The sequence below is a fragment of the Primulina huaijiensis genome, chromosome 11 (assembly GCF_012295235.1).
Source record: "Primulina huaijiensis isolate GDHJ02 chromosome 11, ASM1229523v2, whole genome shotgun sequence".
Lineage (NCBI taxonomy): Eukaryota > Viridiplantae > Streptophyta > Magnoliopsida > Lamiales > Gesneriaceae > Primulina > Primulina huaijiensis.
This window is the reverse complement of record NC_133316.1, coordinates 25,144,994-25,165,548: the sequence shown is the minus strand read 5'-3', so window position 1 is coordinate 25,165,548 and position 20,555 is coordinate 25,144,994. Positions and strand designations below refer to the sequence as shown.

Genomic DNA, 20,555 nt, shown 5'->3' with positions numbered 1-20,555 from the left:
TATTATATTCTATCCATTTTAAACAAGAAATGGGGTTAATGCATACTTTCCTCTTTTTCCTTTTGACAAACCTTTTAAGCTCTGGAGCTTCTTCATCAATTAGTCCAAACAAAAACAAGTTTCTCGAATGCCTTACCCTTAAATTTCAATCCCTGAACTCGACATCCGATGTGATTTACACTCCCAAAAATTCATCATATTCTTCCCTTTTGCAATCAGGAAACGAGCGAACCGCATCGACCAGCAGGCTGAGGCCTGTGGCCATTCTCACCCCATGGTCCGGAGCCGAAATCCAGGCAGCAATTCAATGCTCCAAGAAACATGGATTTCAGCTCAGGGTCCGAAGTGGTGGCCATGATTATGAAGGGCTATCGTACGTTTCCGAGATTCCCTTTTTCATTGTCGACATGAGAAACCTGCGATCAGTATCAATAGATACTGAAGAAAATACTGCCTGGATTCAAGTAGGCGCTACTCTCGGGGAATTATACTACACCATTGCTGCAAAAAATAGGACTCTAGCTTTTACAGCAGGAGTTTGTCCAACTGTAGGAGTGGGAGGACACTTCAGTGGCGGAGGATACGGCATGATGTCCCGTAGACATGGAATTGCTGTGGATCACATCATCGACGCTAAATTGATCAATGCTGATGGAGAAATTTTGGACCGTAAATCCATGGGAGAGGACCTGTTTTGGGCCATCAGAGGAGGCGGGGGAACTAGTTTCGGGATTGTTTTCTCTTTCAAAGTCAATCTAATCGTTGTTCCTGAAACAGTTACTGTTTTCAACGTTTCTAGGACCCTGGAACAGAATGCAACGCAACTGGTGCTCAAATGGCAACAAATCGCTGACAAGATTGATGAAAATCTTTTACTGAGACTCTTTTTGGGAAGCATCAGGTCCCCAGTAGATGGAAAAAGGACAATACAGGCCTCTTTCACGTCTCTATACCTCGGTGAAGTTAAAGATCTCCTGCCGTTAATGCATGACAATTTTCCTGAGCTGGGTTTGGTGAAACAAGATTGTACTGAAATGAGCTGGATAGAATCCACGATTTATTTTGCAGGTTTTCAAAATCAGTCGCTCGATGTTTTGCTCGACAGAAGCCAACAAGGCAGTGTATATTTCAAAGGAAAATCGGACTATGTTCAACAGCAAATTCCAGAAAAAGGCCTGACAGGGTTATGGGAATTCCTTAACAAAGAAGACGTAAACCAGGCAGGACTTCAGTTCAGCCCGTACGGGGGTCGACTAAACGATGTCTCTGAATCTGAAACCCCCTTCCCTCATCGATCAGGTATCATATTCATGATCCATTATTCAGTAGTTTGGGTTGAAGATGGAGATTCAGCGTTACAGAAGCACATGGCTTGGATACGAAGACTCTACCGTTACATGGCTCCTTACGTTTCGAAACATCCGAGACAGGCATATTTCAATTACAGGGATCTTGATATCGGGGTGAACAATCAAGGGAACACAAGCTACGCACAAGCGAATGTCTGGGGATCCAAATACTTCAAGAACAACTTTAAGAGACTCGTGCAAGTGAAAACTCAGGTGGATCCATCTAATTTTTTCAGAAACGAGCAAAGCGTTCCTCCTCTTACCACATGGTAAAAAGAAGCAATATATAGGAGTAAAGGATTGTGTTGTTGCTGAATAACATTGTAGACAGGATTGTGTATAACGCATATAAATAAATAAAAAGGAACGTATATATGTGTATTTAATATATACTTAATAAAATAAATAAAAAGTTGAAATAAAATATCAAGTATTGGATAGTGTAGAACGAAAAACCGTCATGAAAATATTCTTTATTTACAAACTAGGCTATAATATTACGTTCTATGGACATTATATAGGAGGGGTGAATTGTTTGGTAAAATTAGGGAAAAAACACATAATATGGACTACAAACGTTAGGTTTAACATATATGCATGGGAAAATAGTCTATTTATTTATTTAAGTTCTCATGTTCTGTGTTTGATATTCCAACTTATAAAAATTCTGTTTAGTCTCGTAATTTTTTTTGGTTGATTTTTAGTTATGTTTTGACGGAGTGCTGACGTGACAACGAAAAATGCTTACGTGGCATTGAAAGTTAGTTACAAGACATCATAAATTGATTATGTGTCTGGTACCATATCAGCACTCTGACGAAACAGGACTAAAGACCAACAAAAACCAAAGTTACAGGACTAAAACACAATTTTGACAAGTTATAGAAAAAAACATGACAATTTAGAGGATTAAATTAATATTTTATATGTGTGCATGAGTATAAAAAATGGTAATGGATATCGTCAAATCGGAAAAATAGTTTGGATCGGGTCAGGTTTTAGTTTTTTGGGTGCGGTAAGCAGGTCCCAAGGTTATTGATGAATTGAAGCATGTTATTATCGATAACATTTCTCGTCGGATGTATAGATTGTTTACCATGTTCTACACATTTTAAAAGACTTATTTGATAGTTTGTGCCTACAAGTTTCTTGGTGAGTAGTTTTGTGAAGACCCAATCCAAAATAAGATCAAGACCTTAAAATTGTTATGGCCACTAAAAATAGTCGAAATAATGACCCTTTGACTACCCATCCAATACTATGTACTGCAGAAGTTTGATGAAGAAACCATACAAATCATAATATTGAATCCTCTCAAAATCGTGCACCATTCCTACTGCATATTCTGTCAAATTTTCAAAGCTGTCAGCAGCATCATTCCACCCATTTTTTTAGCAACCATTTGTAAGCAAAATTCTGTCCAAATCCGATCTCCACTTTTCAAAATATACTATTATATGTTTTGAATATCATATCCAAATTTTAGCCAACTACAAAGGTGCAAATTTTATATATAACTTTCACAAGAAAACTGCTGAAGTTCTAGACAAAATAGTAGACCTAGTGTTTCTCGTCCATAAACTAATCCAAACAACAATCAAACCAATCTAGACCGTTCAAAATTTATTCACTTACTTTTGAACTTGTTGTCTGAATTTAAGTTTGATCCAACAGTTTAATTAGTCGTAAAGGTCTCTGCAAATTTACTGAATTTCTGTTGACGAAATTCTAGCTCGTCCTCTGAATTTTGGAGAATAAATCCGTAAATGGGCTTATTACTCTTTCAAAAAATGATATATGTAGGTATTTGAAAATTCGATGGGCATGATATTTCGTTTCTATTTGATAAGCTATCTTCGAATGTGTTTATTGTTAGATATTATATATGATGCGGAAGCATGTTTGAAATTTTTGAGATGCACTGAAATGATTTGAGTCAGAAATGACAAAGGAAATTCCAATGTTTGATTTGATATGGCCTTAATGTAGTGGGATATAATAACCATTTATTTAGTCTCGTCCTTTAGAAGAATAAAATACATAGACTGATAAATAAACCATGAAAAATGAGATGATTTTCAGTGCTATGTTTGTATTTTTGTTTGTATTAGATTTAGCATGCTTATAATCGAAATTATGATTATGTGTACGTATATGTATCATTGGTATTTGTTGTGCATGATCGGCCCCTACTTGCTGAGTGTGTTTCCCCAAACGTTCATCCTTACTCTCCCTCCCCAGATAAGAATGAAGATCATTTAGATGAGGAAGAGCAAGCCATGTTTTGGGGCTGGTGATGAAAGATCAGTTCAAGATTTAACCTACTAAAATTATGTTATGTTAATAATTTGCTTCTGGATTTTTGTATTTTCATTGTAAAGACAATGATTTATATAATGAAATAGTGCAGATTATAGCAAGATTTGTACTACAAGGCTTATTTTTTTACGATTGTGTGATTGTAAAACAACGACAGTATCGTACGCCTCGGTCTCGGAGCGTGACATTTAAGTGGTATCATAGACTATCAGGTTTATAACCCGGCTGTGGGAATTGCTGGTAGGACCAGTAATTCCCTAATCCTTGCAACTCGTACATCTATGAAAATAAGGATGCCCTGATTTTCCATATTTGGAAATTAAAAAATTCATTTAATCTTCATACTATAATCCATAGGTTGATTATTACCAATTTTTGATATTATTTAGTGATTCTCATACTTAGATTGTTCTAAGTCTTTTCATTTTTCTGATTTCAAGAAATGTCTTTCTCCGTCCCTCTTACTCATGCCCAAGCATCCTTGCGTATGAGTGAACTTACCCTTAGCGATAATGAGATTGAGATTGCAAAACTTCAAGGACAATTTTATCAGGAATGACAAGTGTATGAAGAACAAATTATAGCCAAAGACTTAGCTTATAAGAAGCTGAAGAAAAGAAAACTTAAACTAGAGAAGGAGATAGATGAAGTCTACAGTGAGAGCTTATGCATTGAAGGAAGCCTTGCTATGGCTAACAAGGATGTTGAGAGATATGTTTCCTGCCACCTAGATGCCGAAAACTAGCATGAAATAACAAATAATAATCTTGAGGATTCCCAAGCTATGATTCTTGAGTTGGATGGCCTATGCACCGAAATGCTGGAGAAGACCCAAGCACTCTATACTCAGATCTAGCATGTTGGTAGAACCAACGCCAGTACCAACAAGATGAGGCAATCATCCAAGGACTATAGAATTCTTTGTAAGCCTTGACTACTCAAAACAACCATTTGCACAACCATATTAATTATCTTCATGATGTGTTGTCCAACTTTGTAGAAGAATATCTTGGGGAAGAACTTGAAGAAGAGCCCATGGCAAAATGAAGCAGTAGGAGATAGAGAAGTCTTAGACGACAAGATTATAGTAGCATAATTTTGTAATAAGGTTTATAATCCATTTGTTTTCTTTTGCATTTTCTAAATTTGAAAGGCCATTTGTACACATGGTATAAATTATTATGTAACACACAATTGAAAGATGATTAAAGCCTTAAAAATGTGTTAACGACCATTAAAAATAGCCGAAATGATTATGTAACGTACCGTACTTTCATACTTAAAATTTGCGGAAAAATTAAAAATTTTCTTAAACATAAAATAACCTTCAAAGTTTGCCATAAAATATCTCAACCAAGTCCCCCATAAGACATGATTGTTCAAAATAACTACAATAAAATTTGCTAACAAAAGGTTTGCTCAAAGTGTTTCCATCAGAATGTGAAATCAGAGTAATTTAACTTTTGCATAAAACTTAAACATGGCGATCCTCGGGTTTAGCCTCCCACTCAGTCCAAGCCTGCTCCTCGGTCGCCACCTCATGTCTCCTCATCAACATACTCACTTGCATCGATCAAGTCTACTCATATAAACTGGAAGTAGCGAATACTACGTAATAAAACCACATGCAACTTCAAACTAGAACATACATACTGAAAACTTGAACGTGCATATTAAAACTTGAACATATGTACATACATACTTAGACGTGCCATAACTTAAAGTTTTCATAAACGTGCTGCATACTTGAACATACATAGCTTCATCATTTTTGCGTAGAGAATGTTTCAAAGCAAGTGATCCATAACATAATTCGCCTGATCAGACTAAACCACAGTACTGGGCTGACAGGGACGTATCCACTGCCACATACATGAGATCCCCGTTCATAATTTAACGGGCTGGTTGGTCCCCATTCATAATTTAACGCTTTCCAACCTCGATCTAACCCGTTCATAATTTAACGGGCGGATTGGTCCCCGTTCATAATTTAACTCTTTCCAATCCTAAACATAATTTGGTCACAAGACATTTAGCATATCTCAAAAACTAAAAATATTTTCTTGCACGTCATACATACTTACTTGGCGTTGAGGGATTCGTTGGATTTCACTTGGGGCCGCTGCTGCACATACTAAATGAATTTCAACACTAATTTGCATAAATTAGACGTAGGTACTCGAGCTCACCACCGAAGTGCATAAATAGCTTATGTCATTCTAGATCACTCGGGACTTGACCTCGTTTAATCATACTAACCATGACATTAAACCCCGAAACAAACTCTAAGGTGTCGTGTGAACATTTCCCAACCATAAAAGACCTGAACTCCCTATTAGAACTTGAAAAGGAGAAAGAACGAAAATATTTTTACAGATGGGGCCGCGCTCGGGCGGTAAAACTTTACCGCGCGAGCGCCAGGTCTACTGGAAAGAACACTCGTACAGAAAGGGTGGCGCTCGGGCGGTAAAAAGTTACTGCTCGGGCGCCGAGCAAACTGGACTCCGCGACTCAGAAACTTGTACTCTCCAATTCCGATTACACATACAGTGAACAACGCCTCGAGACTCATCCTAGGACACTATGATACAAACTCGACTCCATAAAAATGTCCCAAACGTTCCCAAAAAAGCGACGCACCAAACGCAACGCGATAACTCTCATAACTCGAATTTTGACACCAAAATAGTTTTCACGACTACTCGTTCTCCCAAATGCCTAACGACGCGAACCAAAACGTCAATGACCATCCCAACATCATTAACAACATACCTAACGCAGCAGCGATCACCCGTCAATCCCCAACGAAGCCTGCAACCACAAAACTTCAAGAACGCATCAATAACATAATTTTTCAGAAAAACGCAGTTTGAGCAGTCTCACAAAAAACGCCATAACTCACTCAATATTTATCCAAATATTTCGAATTTTATATCAAATCGAAGGTATCAAAAAGTTCTACGATTTTTATGTTGAAAGTTTTCTCAGATTCACGACGGGAAAATCGCAGTATTTAAAAAAAACAGTAAAAATGAGTTTTCAGATCTAAAATCTATTTCAAAACTGATCCAAATCATTTTCCGCTCAAACGACGAACGTAACACATATATTTTACGCATAAAACAACGCAACACATAATATGACATGATCGATGCAGCAAAAGAAAGATTATACGTGCCTTTGATATTTAAAAATACCGAAATGACGATACCGAAGCGGAGATAGAAGCGAGGTTGATCCGGGACGAACGTGGTGCGATTTTCTTTGAAGAAAATTCGACAAAACTTTGCTGGAATTGAAGGGGATGGGGCGGCTGCAAGAACTTGTAGAACCCTAGGTTTTCTTTTCCAAAATATGAATGGATGGATGAGTATGTGTTTGTGTGTGTTGTGTGATACGTGTATGTGTGTGTGTAGAGTGTGTGTGCGTGTGTTAGAATTATGTAGGGAGTGATTTTTGCTTAATTAAACCATTAACCATGCTAATCAATATACTAATTAAAATGTTACTCAATTAACCAATTAATTAAAATACTATCCCTACTAACCTTTAAATAAAATCCCCTAATTAAAAATAACACAAACCAAATGCTAACTTTAAAAGTTTTAAACTCTTAAATCACTAAATAAATAAATTAGACTTTAAAATACTAATAACTTAATAAATTGGTTAAAATGCCCCATTCATAACTTAAAATAAAATACCACGTTTAAAATCGCCAAAATCGTCACCGGTCTCTTTTCCTCACTTCCGCCTCGAATAATCGCCTGAAACATGAAACTCGAAAGACATTTTAACGTGCATCACAATAAACATGACTAATTTAAAATAATACATTTAAATAAATTATGCATGGCTAAGAAAATCATTTTAAATTAAATAACTGATTTAACAAATAAATAATGCATGGGTTTTACGTGTACGAATTTGGGCTCTACAGTTCCTCCCCCACTTATAAAAATTTCGTCCTCGAAATTAAGTCTTACCAAACAACTCCGGGTAGCGAAGTCTCATATCTGCCTCGGACTCCCAAGTAGCCTCTTCCACTGATTGGTTTAACCACCGGACTTTGACTAGCTTAGACACCTTGTTCCGAAGTCTGCGCTCCTGTCTGTCTAGGATTTGGACGGGTCTTTCCTCATAAGACAGGTCTGGAGTCAACTGTAACGGCTCGTAGCTCAGAACATGCGAAGGATTAGCAAAATATTTCCTCACCATCGAGACATGGAACACATTGTGCACTCCGGCCAGATTCGGCGGAAGGGCAACACGGTAGGCTAGGGCCCCAACTCTGTCCAAAATCTCAAACGGCCCAATGAACCTCGGACTCAGTTTGCCTCTCTTTCCAAATCTCATAACACCCTTCATAGGTGCTATCTTGACGAAAACGTGATCACCAACGGCAAACTCGAGATCTCTTCTCCTCTTATCAGCATAGCTCTTCTGACGGCTTTGGGCAGTCTTCATTCTGTCACAAATCTTGACCACCACATCTGCAGTCTGCTGAACTATCTCTGGACCAAGTTCTGCTCTCTCACCAACTTCATCCCAATGAACTGGTGATCTGCACTTCCTTCCATACAATGCCTCATAGGGAGCCATAACAATAGATGCTTGGAAACTGTTGTTGTATGTGAACTCCACTAGAGGTAGCTTCGATTCCCACGTCCCTTGGAAATCGATCATACATGCTCGCAATAGATCCTCCAAGATCTGAATCACTCGCTCCGACTGGCCATCTGTCTGCGGGTGAAAAGCTGTACTGAATTGCAGCTTCGTTCCCATAGCTGCATGTAGGCTCTTCCAGAATGAAGATGTAAATCTCGGGTCCCTGTCGGACACAATAGAAACTGGGATCCCATGCAATCGAACGATCTCCCTTATATAAAGCTCCGCATACTGCGACATGGAGAAAGTCGTCTTCACTGGCAAGAAGTGCGCTGACTTAGTGAGTCGATCCACTATGACCCAAATAGCATTAAAACCTCTAATTGACTTTGGCAACCCAACGACGAAGTCCATAGTGATATTCTCCCATTTCCACTCGGGAATAGGGAGTGGCTTAAGCATCCCTGCTGGCCTCTGATGTTCAGCTTTTACTTGCTGGCAAGTGAGACATTCTGATACGAATCTGCGGATGTCTCGCTTCATCCCTGGCCACCAATACAATATCTGCATGTCTTTGTACATCTTGGTGCCTCCTGGGTGAATAGAATACGGAGATGCGTGTGTCTCTGTCAAAATATCCTGTCTGATCGAACCAACACTAGGCACCCACATTCTACCTTTGTATCTCACAATGCCGTCTGAAAATGTGTACAAAATACTGCCCTTGGCTTCATCTTTCAGTCTCCATTTCTGTAGCTGTTCATCTGAAGACTGACCTGCTCGGATACGGTCTAGCAAATCAGACTTGACTGTCAGATTAGATAGTCTGGGAGCTCTGCCCTTACGATAAATCTCTAGACCAAATTTTTGAATCTCGGACTGAAGAGGTCTCTGCACTAATAACAGAGCTATGACTGCAACTTTCCTGCTTAAGGCGTCTGCGACAACATTAGCCTTCCCCGGATGGTAGCTAATTTCGCAGTCGTAATCTTTCACAAGTTCCAACCACCGTCTCTGTCTCATATTCAGCTCTTTCTGCGTGAAGAAATATTTGAGACTCTTGTGGTCGGTGAAAATCTGACATTTCTCGCCGTATAGATAATGTCTCAAAATCTTCAACGCAAACACCACGGCGGCTAACTCCAGATCGTGAGTCGGGTAGTTTTTCTCGTGTACCTCCAATTGTCTGGAAGCATAAGCTATGACCCGACCCTGCTGCATCAATACTGCGCCTAACCCGAGCTTAGATGCATCGTTATGTAACACAAAGTCTCCTTGCCCTGATGGCATGGCTAGCACCGGCGCTGAAATAAGAGCTTGCTTCAAAGTGTCGACGCTCTTCTGACATTCATCCACTACAACAAAAATGGCTTTTCGCAGCGCACATTGCACGCTGCAAAGTTGAAAGCTGTTGAAAGTTCAAGATTATCCGCGGCGTGCATAAGCACGCCGTTAATACAAACTATTATTCGCGGCGCGCCTATGCACGCTGTTGATAGTCATAGCATAACCGTCGCTAAGTAGCGACGGTTTCAACATTCCGTCGCTAATATTAGCGACGAATTTTATTTCAATTCCGTCGCTACTTAGCGACAGAATATTTAAAACACTGTCGCTATATTGCGACAGTGTTTCAAAATTTCCGTCGCTAATTAGCGACCGAATTAAAATAAAATACGTCGCTAATCTTGTTATTACAATAAAAAAAATTACGTTTATAATTTAATAAATCTTAAAAAAAACGTACACTATAATAACAATATTCATCTTAACTAACACTTAAAAATTTACAAAAAATTGAAACAAAAATACGTACCTTAAATGGAAATTTAAAAAAAAATTGAAACAAAAAAACGTACCTTAAATCGAAATTTAAATTGCTTGAGAGAGAAAAATTTTAAGTGTTATGAAGTGTTGTGGTAGAATGTGGTTCGACAGGTGGTATTTAAAGACAATTTGCGACGGTTTAAGTTTTACCGTCGTTTTTGGCAACGGTTTTGTATTAAACTGTCGCTAATGGCGACGGTTGTTAATTTGTCGCTAATAGCGACGTAGTTATTCCGTCGCTATTAGAGACGGTTGTAATATAACCGTCGCTAATTTGAATTTTTTGCGACGGTTATATTTAACTGTCGCTAATGTTAGCGACGACTTGACTAAAACCGTCGCTACTTTAGCGACGATATTAAAGAAACCGTCGCTAATATAAATATTGCGACGGTTTTCAAAAAATCGTCGCTAAATATTAACGGCGCACATTTTCATGCACGCTGTCGTTTATATAATTTTTTAGCGGCACACATAAACGCACGCTGCGGATATTACTTATCCGCTACGTGCTTTAAAAACACGCCGCGGATAAGTAATATCCGCAGCGTGCATTTTAAGCACGCCGTTAATACTGTCAAGTGCAATAATATCAACAGCGCACATATGAGTGCACGCCGTTAAAAGTAATATTCGCAGCGTGCTTTTAATGCACGCCGTTGTTGACGTGCTGCGGAAAATCATTTTTCTTGTAGTGATCACTCCACACAAATTTGGCATTTTTCTTGGTTAGTGACGTGAGTGGCATTGCTATCGACGAAAATCCCCGGATAAACTTACGGTAGTAACTGGCTAAACCCAGAAAGCTGCGGATTTCTGATGCATTCTTTGGCTCAACCCACTCCTTAACGGGGCTGCTACTTTCGCTGGGTCTACCTCAATACCACTGCTAGAAACTATATGCCCCAAAAACGCTACCTTCTCCAACCAACACTCACACTTACTGAACTTCGCAAATAGCTTGCGACTTTGCAAAGTTTGCAACACGGTCCTCAAATGCTGGCTATGTTCCTCATGGCCCTTCGAGTAAATGAGAATGTCGTCAATGAATACTATGACGAATTGATCAAGGTAGGGCTGAAACACTCGGTTCATGAGGTCCATGAAAATTGCTGGAGAATTAGTCAATCCAAATGGCATCACTAGGAACTCGTAGTGCCCATATCTAGTCCTGAAGGCCGTGTTGTGAACGTCTGCATCTTTCACCTTCAGTTGGTGATGCCCTGATCGAAGATCTATCTTAGAGAACACTTTAGCTCCCTGCAACTGATCGAACAAGTCCTCGATCCTTGGAAGTGGGTATTTGTTCTTGATCGTTACCTTGTTCAGCTCTCGGTAATCGATACACAGCCTCATGCTCCCATCTTTCTTCTTCACAAAGAGCACTGGCGCGCCTCATGGTGAGAAACTAGGGCGAATAAATTTCTTGTCCAGAAGCTCCTGAATCTGCTGCTTGAGTTCTAACATCTCATCTGGAGCTAATCTGTATGGTGCCTTGGAGATTGGCACTGTGCCTAGTATGAGATCAATGGAAAACTCCACCTCTCTATCTGGTGGAAGACCTGTGACGTCGTCAGGAAAGACGTATGGGAAGTCTCTGACTACCGGCACATCTGATATGGATGGAGTGGGCACATCAGGCGTTGAAATGACACTGGCCAAGAAAGCCTGCCACCCCTTGGAAATCAGTCTCTTCTCCTGCATGCAGGAAATCATGCGAGGGAAGCTTCTCCATCTGGCTGGTTCAAATATGAACTGTTCCATGCCCAGTGGCCTAACCAATACTGATCTTTTCTGGAAGTCAATCAAAACCCTGTTCTTTGTCAGCCAGTCAATTCCCAAAATAATGTCGAACTATGGCATCGACAGTAGAATCAAATCTGCATATACTAGATGGTCCTGCAATTCCAGATCGATATCTCTGATCATGCTAGTTGCTAACAACTCTTCCCCGGATGGGACTGTCACCGAAAAAATCATGTCTAGGCCAATGGACTTGATGTCCAGATGATTAGCAAAAGTCTCCGATATAAAGGAGTGAGTGGCTCTTGAATCTATCAGTGCCGTTGTGGCTAATCTCTTTATGAAAATATTTCCTGAGAGACGTTAGTACAACAAACTAACTTATATCCCAAAATTACTAACATTAACCTCAAACATAGCAGAAAATTACTATTCCAAATCACTCAAAATATTACTAGCACCTTAACAATCCCAAATAAAATCCACATGCAAGGCAAAATAATACTGAACTTGGGTAGAAAAGGTTTACCTGTCAGCAAAGTCGTGTCTGGATTCGCCTCTTGTGCATGCATGGCAAATACTCTGCCCTGAGTCGGCTGCTTCCACTGGGGGCACTCCTTTAGCATGTGGTCACTGGCTCCACACTTGAAGCACTTGCCTGATCCATATAAGCATTGCCCTGGATGCTGGCGGTTGCACTTAGGACATACTGGGAAAATTACGGGCTTCTGAGGTGCCCCTTGCTGCTGAATTGGACCCTTGCCCTTCTGCGGTCCCTGATAAGGTTTCTTCCCTGGTGGCCCTTGGTACGGCCTCTTGTGCTAGGGTCGTTGATGCTGATGCTGTGGTTGTTGGTGCGGTGGTGCCTGGTAGGGCCTCTTGCCCAGCCTGTCAGCCTCAATATCCCGCTGGTCTTGTTCTGCCGCCAAAGCCCTAGATACGGCGACTGCATAAGAAGTGGGGCTAGCTACCCTCACATCACGGCGCAAGATTGGCCGCAATCCATCCAAGAAATGTCAAGGCAAAGGCCTCTTGCCCAACCTGTCAGCCTCAATATCCCGCTGGCCTTGTTCTGCCGCCAAAGCACTAGATACGGCGACTGCATAAGAAGTGGGGCCAGCTAACCTCACATCACGGCGCAAGATTGGCCGCAATCCATCCAAGAAATGTCTCAGCTTTGCCTGGACATCATTCAAAATGAGGGGTACGAAGTAACACCCCCTCTCAAACCTCCTAACAAACTCTGCAACACTGCTGTCTCATTGTCGCAGCGTCATAAATTCCCTAGTCTGTCTGGATCGTACTTCCTCAGTGAAGTACATGGCGAAGAACACTTCCTTGAATCAAGTCCAAGACAAAGTCTGCAAGTTAACTGCCACCGACGCACTTTCCCACCATAGTCTAGAGTCCCCTGACAGAAGGAACGTGGCACACCTGACCCTATCAGCATCGATCAGTTCCATAAAATCAAAGATTACCTCGATGGACTTAATCCATGCTTCCGCTATCATCGGGTCAGTGGTACCCGAGAACTCCTTTGTACTCATCCTTCTGAACCTCTCGTAGACAGCCTCAGGCCTGGGCCTCTCCCCTGCACCCACTGCTGCAGCTTGGTTCCCCGCAAACTGCGCGAAGAACTGCGTCATACCTGCAAGCATCTGCGCCTGCATATCCGGAGGTGGACGAGGAGGAGTGACCCTCTCCTCATCACGACGCTCTCTGTTCTCATCCCTAATTTCCCGGTTAATCACACGTCTGGGAGGCATACTGTTCCAACAATTTACCCAACACGTAAACCCAATATGCATGAATATAATAACAATATTATAAGATGCACGAAATCTAAACTTAAAATATGGACATGCTGAAATCATGATTCAATGCTAACTACATACATAATGCAAAACTTTAAAACTTACAGACTTGAGGTATGACTTCGTGAGCTTTTTGCGACTGGCAGTAGGCGTAACCCTTTACAAGAACACCTCGCCCTGATACCAACTGTAAAGTACCGTACTTTCATACTTAAAATTTTCGGAAAAATTAAAAATTTCTTAAACATAAAATAACCTTCAAAGTTTGCCATAAAATACCTCAACCAAGTCCCCCATAAGACATGATTGTTCAAAATAACTACAATAAAATTTGCTAACAAAAGGTTTGCTCACAGTGTTTCCATCAGAATTTGAAATCAGAGTAATTTAACTTTTACATAAAACTTAAACATGGCGATCCTCGGGTTTAGCCTCCCACTCAGTCCAAGCCTGCTCCTCGGTCGCCACCTCCTTTCTCCTCATCAACATACTCACCTGCATCGATCAAGTCTAGTGAGTCTAAAGACTCAACACATATAAACTGGAAGTGGCGAATACTACGTAATAAAACCACATACAACTTCAAAATAGAACATACATACTGAAAACTTGAACGTGCGTATTAAAACTTGAACATACGTACATACATACTTAGACGTGCCATAACTTAAACTTTTCATAAACGTGCTGCATACTTGAACCTACATAGCTTCATCATTTTTGCGTAGAGAATGTTTCAAAGCAAGTGACCCATAACATAATTCGTCTGATCAGACTAAACCACAGTACTGGGCTGACAGGGACGTATCCACTACCACATACATGAGATCCCCGTTCATAATTTAACGGGCTGGTTGGTCCCCGTTCATAATTTAACGCTTTCCAACCTCGATCTAAGCCGTTCATAATTTAACGGGCGGATTGGTCCCCGTTCATAATTTAACGCTTTACAATCATAAACATAATTTGGTCACAAGACATTTAGCATACCTCAAAAACTAAAAATATTTTCTTGCACGTCATACATACTTACTTGGCGTTGAGGGATTCGTTGGATTTCACTTGGGGCCGCTGCTGCACATACTAAATGAATTTCAACACTAATTTGCATAAATTAGACGTAGGTACTCGAGCTCACCACCGAAGTGCATAAATAGCTTATGTCATTCTAGATCACTCGGGACTTGACCTCGTTTAATCATACTAACCATGACAAATAAACCCCGAAACAAACTCTAAGGTGTCGTGTGAACATTTCCCAACCATAAAAGACCTGAACTCACTATTAGAACTTGAAAAGGAGAAAGAACGAAAATATTTTTACAGATGGGGCCGCGCTCGGGCGGTAAAACTTTACCGCTCGAGCGCCAGTTCTACTGGAAAGAACACTCGGACAGAAAGGGTGGCGCTCGGGCGGTAAAAAGTTACCGCTCGGGCGCCGAGCAAACTGGACTCCGCGACTCAGAAACTTGTACTCACCAATTCCGATTACACATACAGTGAACAACGCCTCGAGACTCATCCTAGGACACTATGATCCAAACTCGACTCCATAAAAATGTCCCAAACGTTCCCAAAGAAGCGACGCGCCACACGCAACGCGATAACTCTCATAACTTGAATTTTGACACCAAAATAGTTTTCACGACTACTCGTTCTCCCAAATGCCTAACGACGCGAACCACAACGTCAATGGCCATCCCAACATCATTAACAACATATCTAACGCGGCAGCGATCACCCGTCAATCCCCAACGAAGCCTGCAACCACAAAACTTCAAGAACGCATAAATAACATAATTTTTCAGAAAAACGCAGTTTGAGCAGTCTCACAAAAAACGCCATAACTCACTCAATATTTATCCAAATATTTTGAATTTTATAACAAATCGAAGGTATCAAAAATTTCTACGATTTTTATGTTGAAAGTTTTCTCAGATTCACGACGGAAAAATCGAAGTATTTAAAAAAAACAGTAAAAACGAGTTTTCAGATCTAAAATCTATTTCAAAACTGATCCAAATCATTTTCCGCTCAAACGACGAACGTAACACATATATTTTACGCATAAAACAACGCAACACATAATATGACATGATCGATACAGCAAAAGAAAGATTATACGTGCCTTTGATATTTAAAAATACCGAAATGACGATACCGAAGCGGAGATAGAAGCGAGGTTGATCCGAGACGAACGTGGTGCGATTTTCTTTGAAGAAAATTCGACAAAACTTTGCTGGAATTGAAGGGGATGGGGCGGCTGCAAGAACTCTTAGAACCCTAGGTTTTCTTTTCCAAAATATGAATGGATGGATGAGTATGTATTTGTGTGTGTTGTGTGATACGTGTATGTGTGTGTGTGTGTGTTAGAATTATGTAGGGAGTGATTTTTGCTTAATTAAACCATTAACCATGCTAATCAATATACTAATTAAAATGTTACTCAATTAACCAATTAATTAAAATACTATCCCTACTAACCTTTAAATAAAATCCCCTAATTAAAAATAACACAAACCAAATGCTAACTTTAAAAGTTTTAAACTCTTAAATCACTAAATAAATAAATTAGACTTTAAAATACTAATAACTTAATAAATTGGTTAAAATGCCCCATTCATAACTTAAAATAAAATACCACGTTTAAAATCGTCAAAATCGTCACCGGTCTCTTTTCCTCACTTCCGCCTCGAATAATCGCCTGAAACATGAAACTCGAAAGACATTTTAACGTGCATCACAATAAACATGACTAATTTAAAATAATACATTTAAATAAATTATGCATGGCTAAGAAAATCATTTTAAATTAAATAACTGATTTAACAAATAAATAATGCATGAGTTTTACGTGTACGAATTTGGGCTCTACAGATTACCTTTTGGCTACCAATCAAATCATATATATATATATATACACACTTCCATACTCTGATAAAGAAACCACACAAATCAACAAAAATCCTCTCAAAATCATGCAGCATTCCTTCAGCATATTCTGTCAGATTTCCAAAGCTGTCAACAACATCATTCTGCACATTTTTAAGCAACCATATGCAAGAAAAGTTTTGTCCAAATATGATTTCACTGTTCAGAATATATTATCATATTTTTTTAATATCATATCCAAACTTTAATAAAATCTAATGGTATACTTTTGTATATGGTCTTCAGAATAAAACTGCTAAATTTCTAGACAAGAATGCTAGAACTATTATTTCTCGTCCATAAACTAGTCCAAACAAAAAACAAACCCAATATTTACCGTTCACAATTTAGTTCACCTACTTGTGAAAGTGCTATCTAAATTTATGCTCGATTCAATAGTTCAATTAATCGCAAACGTCTCTGCAAAGTGACTGATTTCTGATGACGAAATTTCAGCTTGTTGCTCAAAATTTTGGAGCATAAATCTTTAAGTGGGCTTACTACTGTTTTTAAAAAATGATATATGTAAGTACTTGAAAATTAGATTTACATGATATATTTGTTTCTATTTGATATGTTATCTTTGAATCAGTTTTTTGTTCGATATTATATATGATATTCGGAAGCATGTTTGAAATATTGAAATGCATTGAATTGATTTGAGTTAGAAATGACAAAAGAAATTCTGATGTTTGATTTTACATGATATGAACATGATGCGGTGATATATAATAATCGTTTAATTGGTATTGTCCCTTAGAGGAGTAATATATAGGGAACTGGTTAGTAAACCATGGAAATGAAATGATTTCCAGTGTTGTGTGTATTTTTGTTCGTATTAGATTCAGCATGCTTATAATCAAAATTTTAATTATGTATACCTATATGTATCCTTGATGTTTGTTGTGAACGATCGGCCCCCGCTTACCGAGTTTTTTTCCCAAACACTCACCCCTTACTCTCACTTCTCAGATAAAAATGAAGATCAATCAGATGAAGATGAGTAAGCTATGTTTTGGGGCTAGTGATGAACGATCAGGTCGAGATCTAATCTATTTAAATTCTATTATGTTAAGTTATAATTTGCTTCCTCATTTCCGTTTTTTCATTGTAAACACAATGATTTATATAATGAAATAGACTAGTTTTTGGCAAGATTTGTGTTACGAAGTGTGGGAGCTCGTGCTCCTGATTAGCGTTTAATGACCAAACAACCAGGATTCGTTAATATAAACGGCGGAAGCGATTAAAAATTTTTCTTTTGGGCCAATAGAAATTTCGACATGACCTACCCGTAAGTAGGACATCCCAAAAATTTCCAAATGACACAAACATAAAAGAAAAGAGGGGTCAGGCTCCCAGTACGACGAATCAATAAAATTATGGCAAATATAACTGACATGAAATAAAATCAAGTAAAATTCAATGCATGCGTGTCGGTAACAACGAAATAACGGATACCAAAACGGAGTCCAAATGAAACACATCAACAATAGGAACAGTGGCCACCCGTGCCAAGAATGCAACAACAAAACATGAAGCCGCCGCTCATCCATGCATGTAGCATCGAGGGTCCGGTAGCGACCTGGTTAGTCCTCGTGCAGTCATCAGGAGTGTGCTAATCCTATCACTCGCTCCATCGATGAGATGTCAGGAGTGATCTAATCCTATCACTCACTCCATCTATGACTCAATATCTCAACAGATCAATAATGATAGCAATCAACGGAATCAAGGCTTTTAATGCTATGCATGAATAGTTAATATGACTAGTCGACAAATATCCCAAATATTCCCTTCAAAATAAACATACTTTTATTTTATTATTTTCAAAAGATAAATATAGGGATTATTTATCAACCAGAGCATATCAACTCAAAAATATCGTGAATGCAATCACATTATTCACATATGCATATAAGGCACATCACAACTTATTACAAAATAATTAACGTCATTCCACATCATTATATACGTCATAATGAAACAGTTCGTGTGTACCTCAACTGATACTTAATTTACACTGAAATATCATAAGGATTTTCCTGAAGAATCCGATCTTGTGGGAATTAATTTATTTCATATCAACTTTCCTTTATTTTTCCAATATACACCAATTTAGCCTACATTTCCAAAAATCATAATTTCGGCTTTAATATTTCTAAAATTAATATGCGACAGTTCTATAACATCTAAACATCTAATTATTGAATACTAAAATTCGAAAACCCATTTATAAAATTTTGAATTTTCGAAATTATGCCTAATTAAATTCTGAAATTTTATTAATACCTCCGATTAGCTCCAATATAGCATCTATAATCAATAATATAACATATATTAATTGTTGGAATTCAAATGAATCAAAATACCCAAAATTCGAAACCCTAAATTCTGAAATATATCATTGAAAGTTTCGAATTAGGTCTAAGCTTCGAATTCAAGCTTCAAACAACCTAAACCAAGGTTTCTTCCCAATTTTCCGATGAAAATAGGCGGCGGTTCTCCGACGGGTTTCCGAGAGTTGCGAGCTTTCTGCAAAATTTTGGTATAGATAGCTAGGTCTTGGCGAGAGCTTTCCGAATCAAATCGGTGAACGACGGTGGAGTTACGGGTGGTCAAAGGCGAACGAAAATTGTTAAATATGGTTACGGGAGAGAGAAATGGTGAAGATGATGATTATCATTTCTTTCTTTATTTTTTTATTTACTTAATTAATAAAACTAGGACGGGCTTGAGGAATTTGTTTGGGCTTTGCGGAAATGGGCTCTCACACGAAGCTTGTTGTTTTACGATTGTGTGATTAATAAACAACGTCAGTGTCGTGTGCCTCGGTCTTGGGGCGTGACAAACATGATTTCCTTTGCATATGTTGCGTTTACATATTCAGTGTTTTAAGAACCCGCCCGAAACGATTAGTTCGACTAGAAATCGGTCACATGTCCGGTCCAGACTATTCCCAAAAACCATTTGACCGATCAAGAATCGGTTGGACCTGTGAACAGGTTCATATTTTTTAATTTTATTTTTTGTTATATATATGATTATTTGGATTTTGAAATTTGTTAGAAATATTAATTTAGTAATATTAGAGCTTATCTGATTTTTTTAAACCTTGATAAATATATATTTATATTATTTATATACACGTTTAAGATTTATTTTATATAATATAACAGTGTTCCAGTTCAATCATCTGGCTGAATCGTTCCAACCGATTAAATTGCTGTTTTAAGAGAAAAAGATTCGATTATGGGTCCAATTAAAAAAACATTACTCACAACCGTTAAAATATTTTATTTTATAAGTATATCCTCAATAGTTTCGAACGTTACACTCCAAAAGTTTTAAAGCAATTTTTACTTTTTTGTCCCCTTTCGGAATTTAAATTTTTTTACGGTCGAGCATAATTTTTTGGAACCTTGTATTTAACATTTGCGGTTGCCTGTGGTCGGTCAAAATTATTTAATATATTGAAATATTGGTAAAAAAACATGCGTAAGGTAGTCAAAAATGGCGGGTGAGTATGCCACTCATTGGTCAAGTAAATATCACTATAATAATAACGAATGAAAGAAATCAAACCCATATCGAAAACGTAACCTATGACATATATCGTATTTGCCAATGGCTGTGAGTCAAATTTGGCTGGTAAACAAGTCGCCCATCAGAGATTCAGAATGAGACGTTCAATACTTTAATCACAACACACTCAAACATCCATAATAATTAAGCTTTTCTACTCGATGTTTTAATATGTTATTTTTTTTTGACAATTTTAATTAATTTTTTTTTTAACTGGTGTTAATGTGACACCAATTCGACGATGCGTAGCGTTGGTCACATTAACACTTCTTGCGAAAAGATCAATATTCTATAAAATGGAAAAATAGAGGATTGAAGCTGAAATTAAATAATATACATAGACCATAAAAAATACAATTTTTCCTTTATAAATATACAA

General features: G+C 38.4%; 1 protein-coding gene across 1 annotated transcript; it reads left to right on the top strand.

Annotated features, from left to right (window-relative positions):
* Positions 1-5: 5 nt before the first annotated feature.
* On the top strand, positions 6-1,773 carry LOC140988931 (tetrahydroberberine oxidase-like). Its single transcript, XM_073458031.1, has one exon. The coding sequence runs from the start codon at positions 30-32 to the stop codon at positions 1,620-1,622; it is 1,593 nt and encodes a 530-aa protein (XP_073314132.1). The 5' UTR covers positions 6-29; the 3' UTR covers positions 1,623-1,773.
* Positions 1,774-20,555: the final 18,782 nt, after the last annotated feature.

Excerpts from the sequence above, each read along its gene's own strand:
- LOC140988931 (XM_073458031.1), top strand. The coding sequence starts at position 30 with ATGGGGTTAATGCATACTTTCCTCTTTTTCCTTTTGACAAACCTTTTA.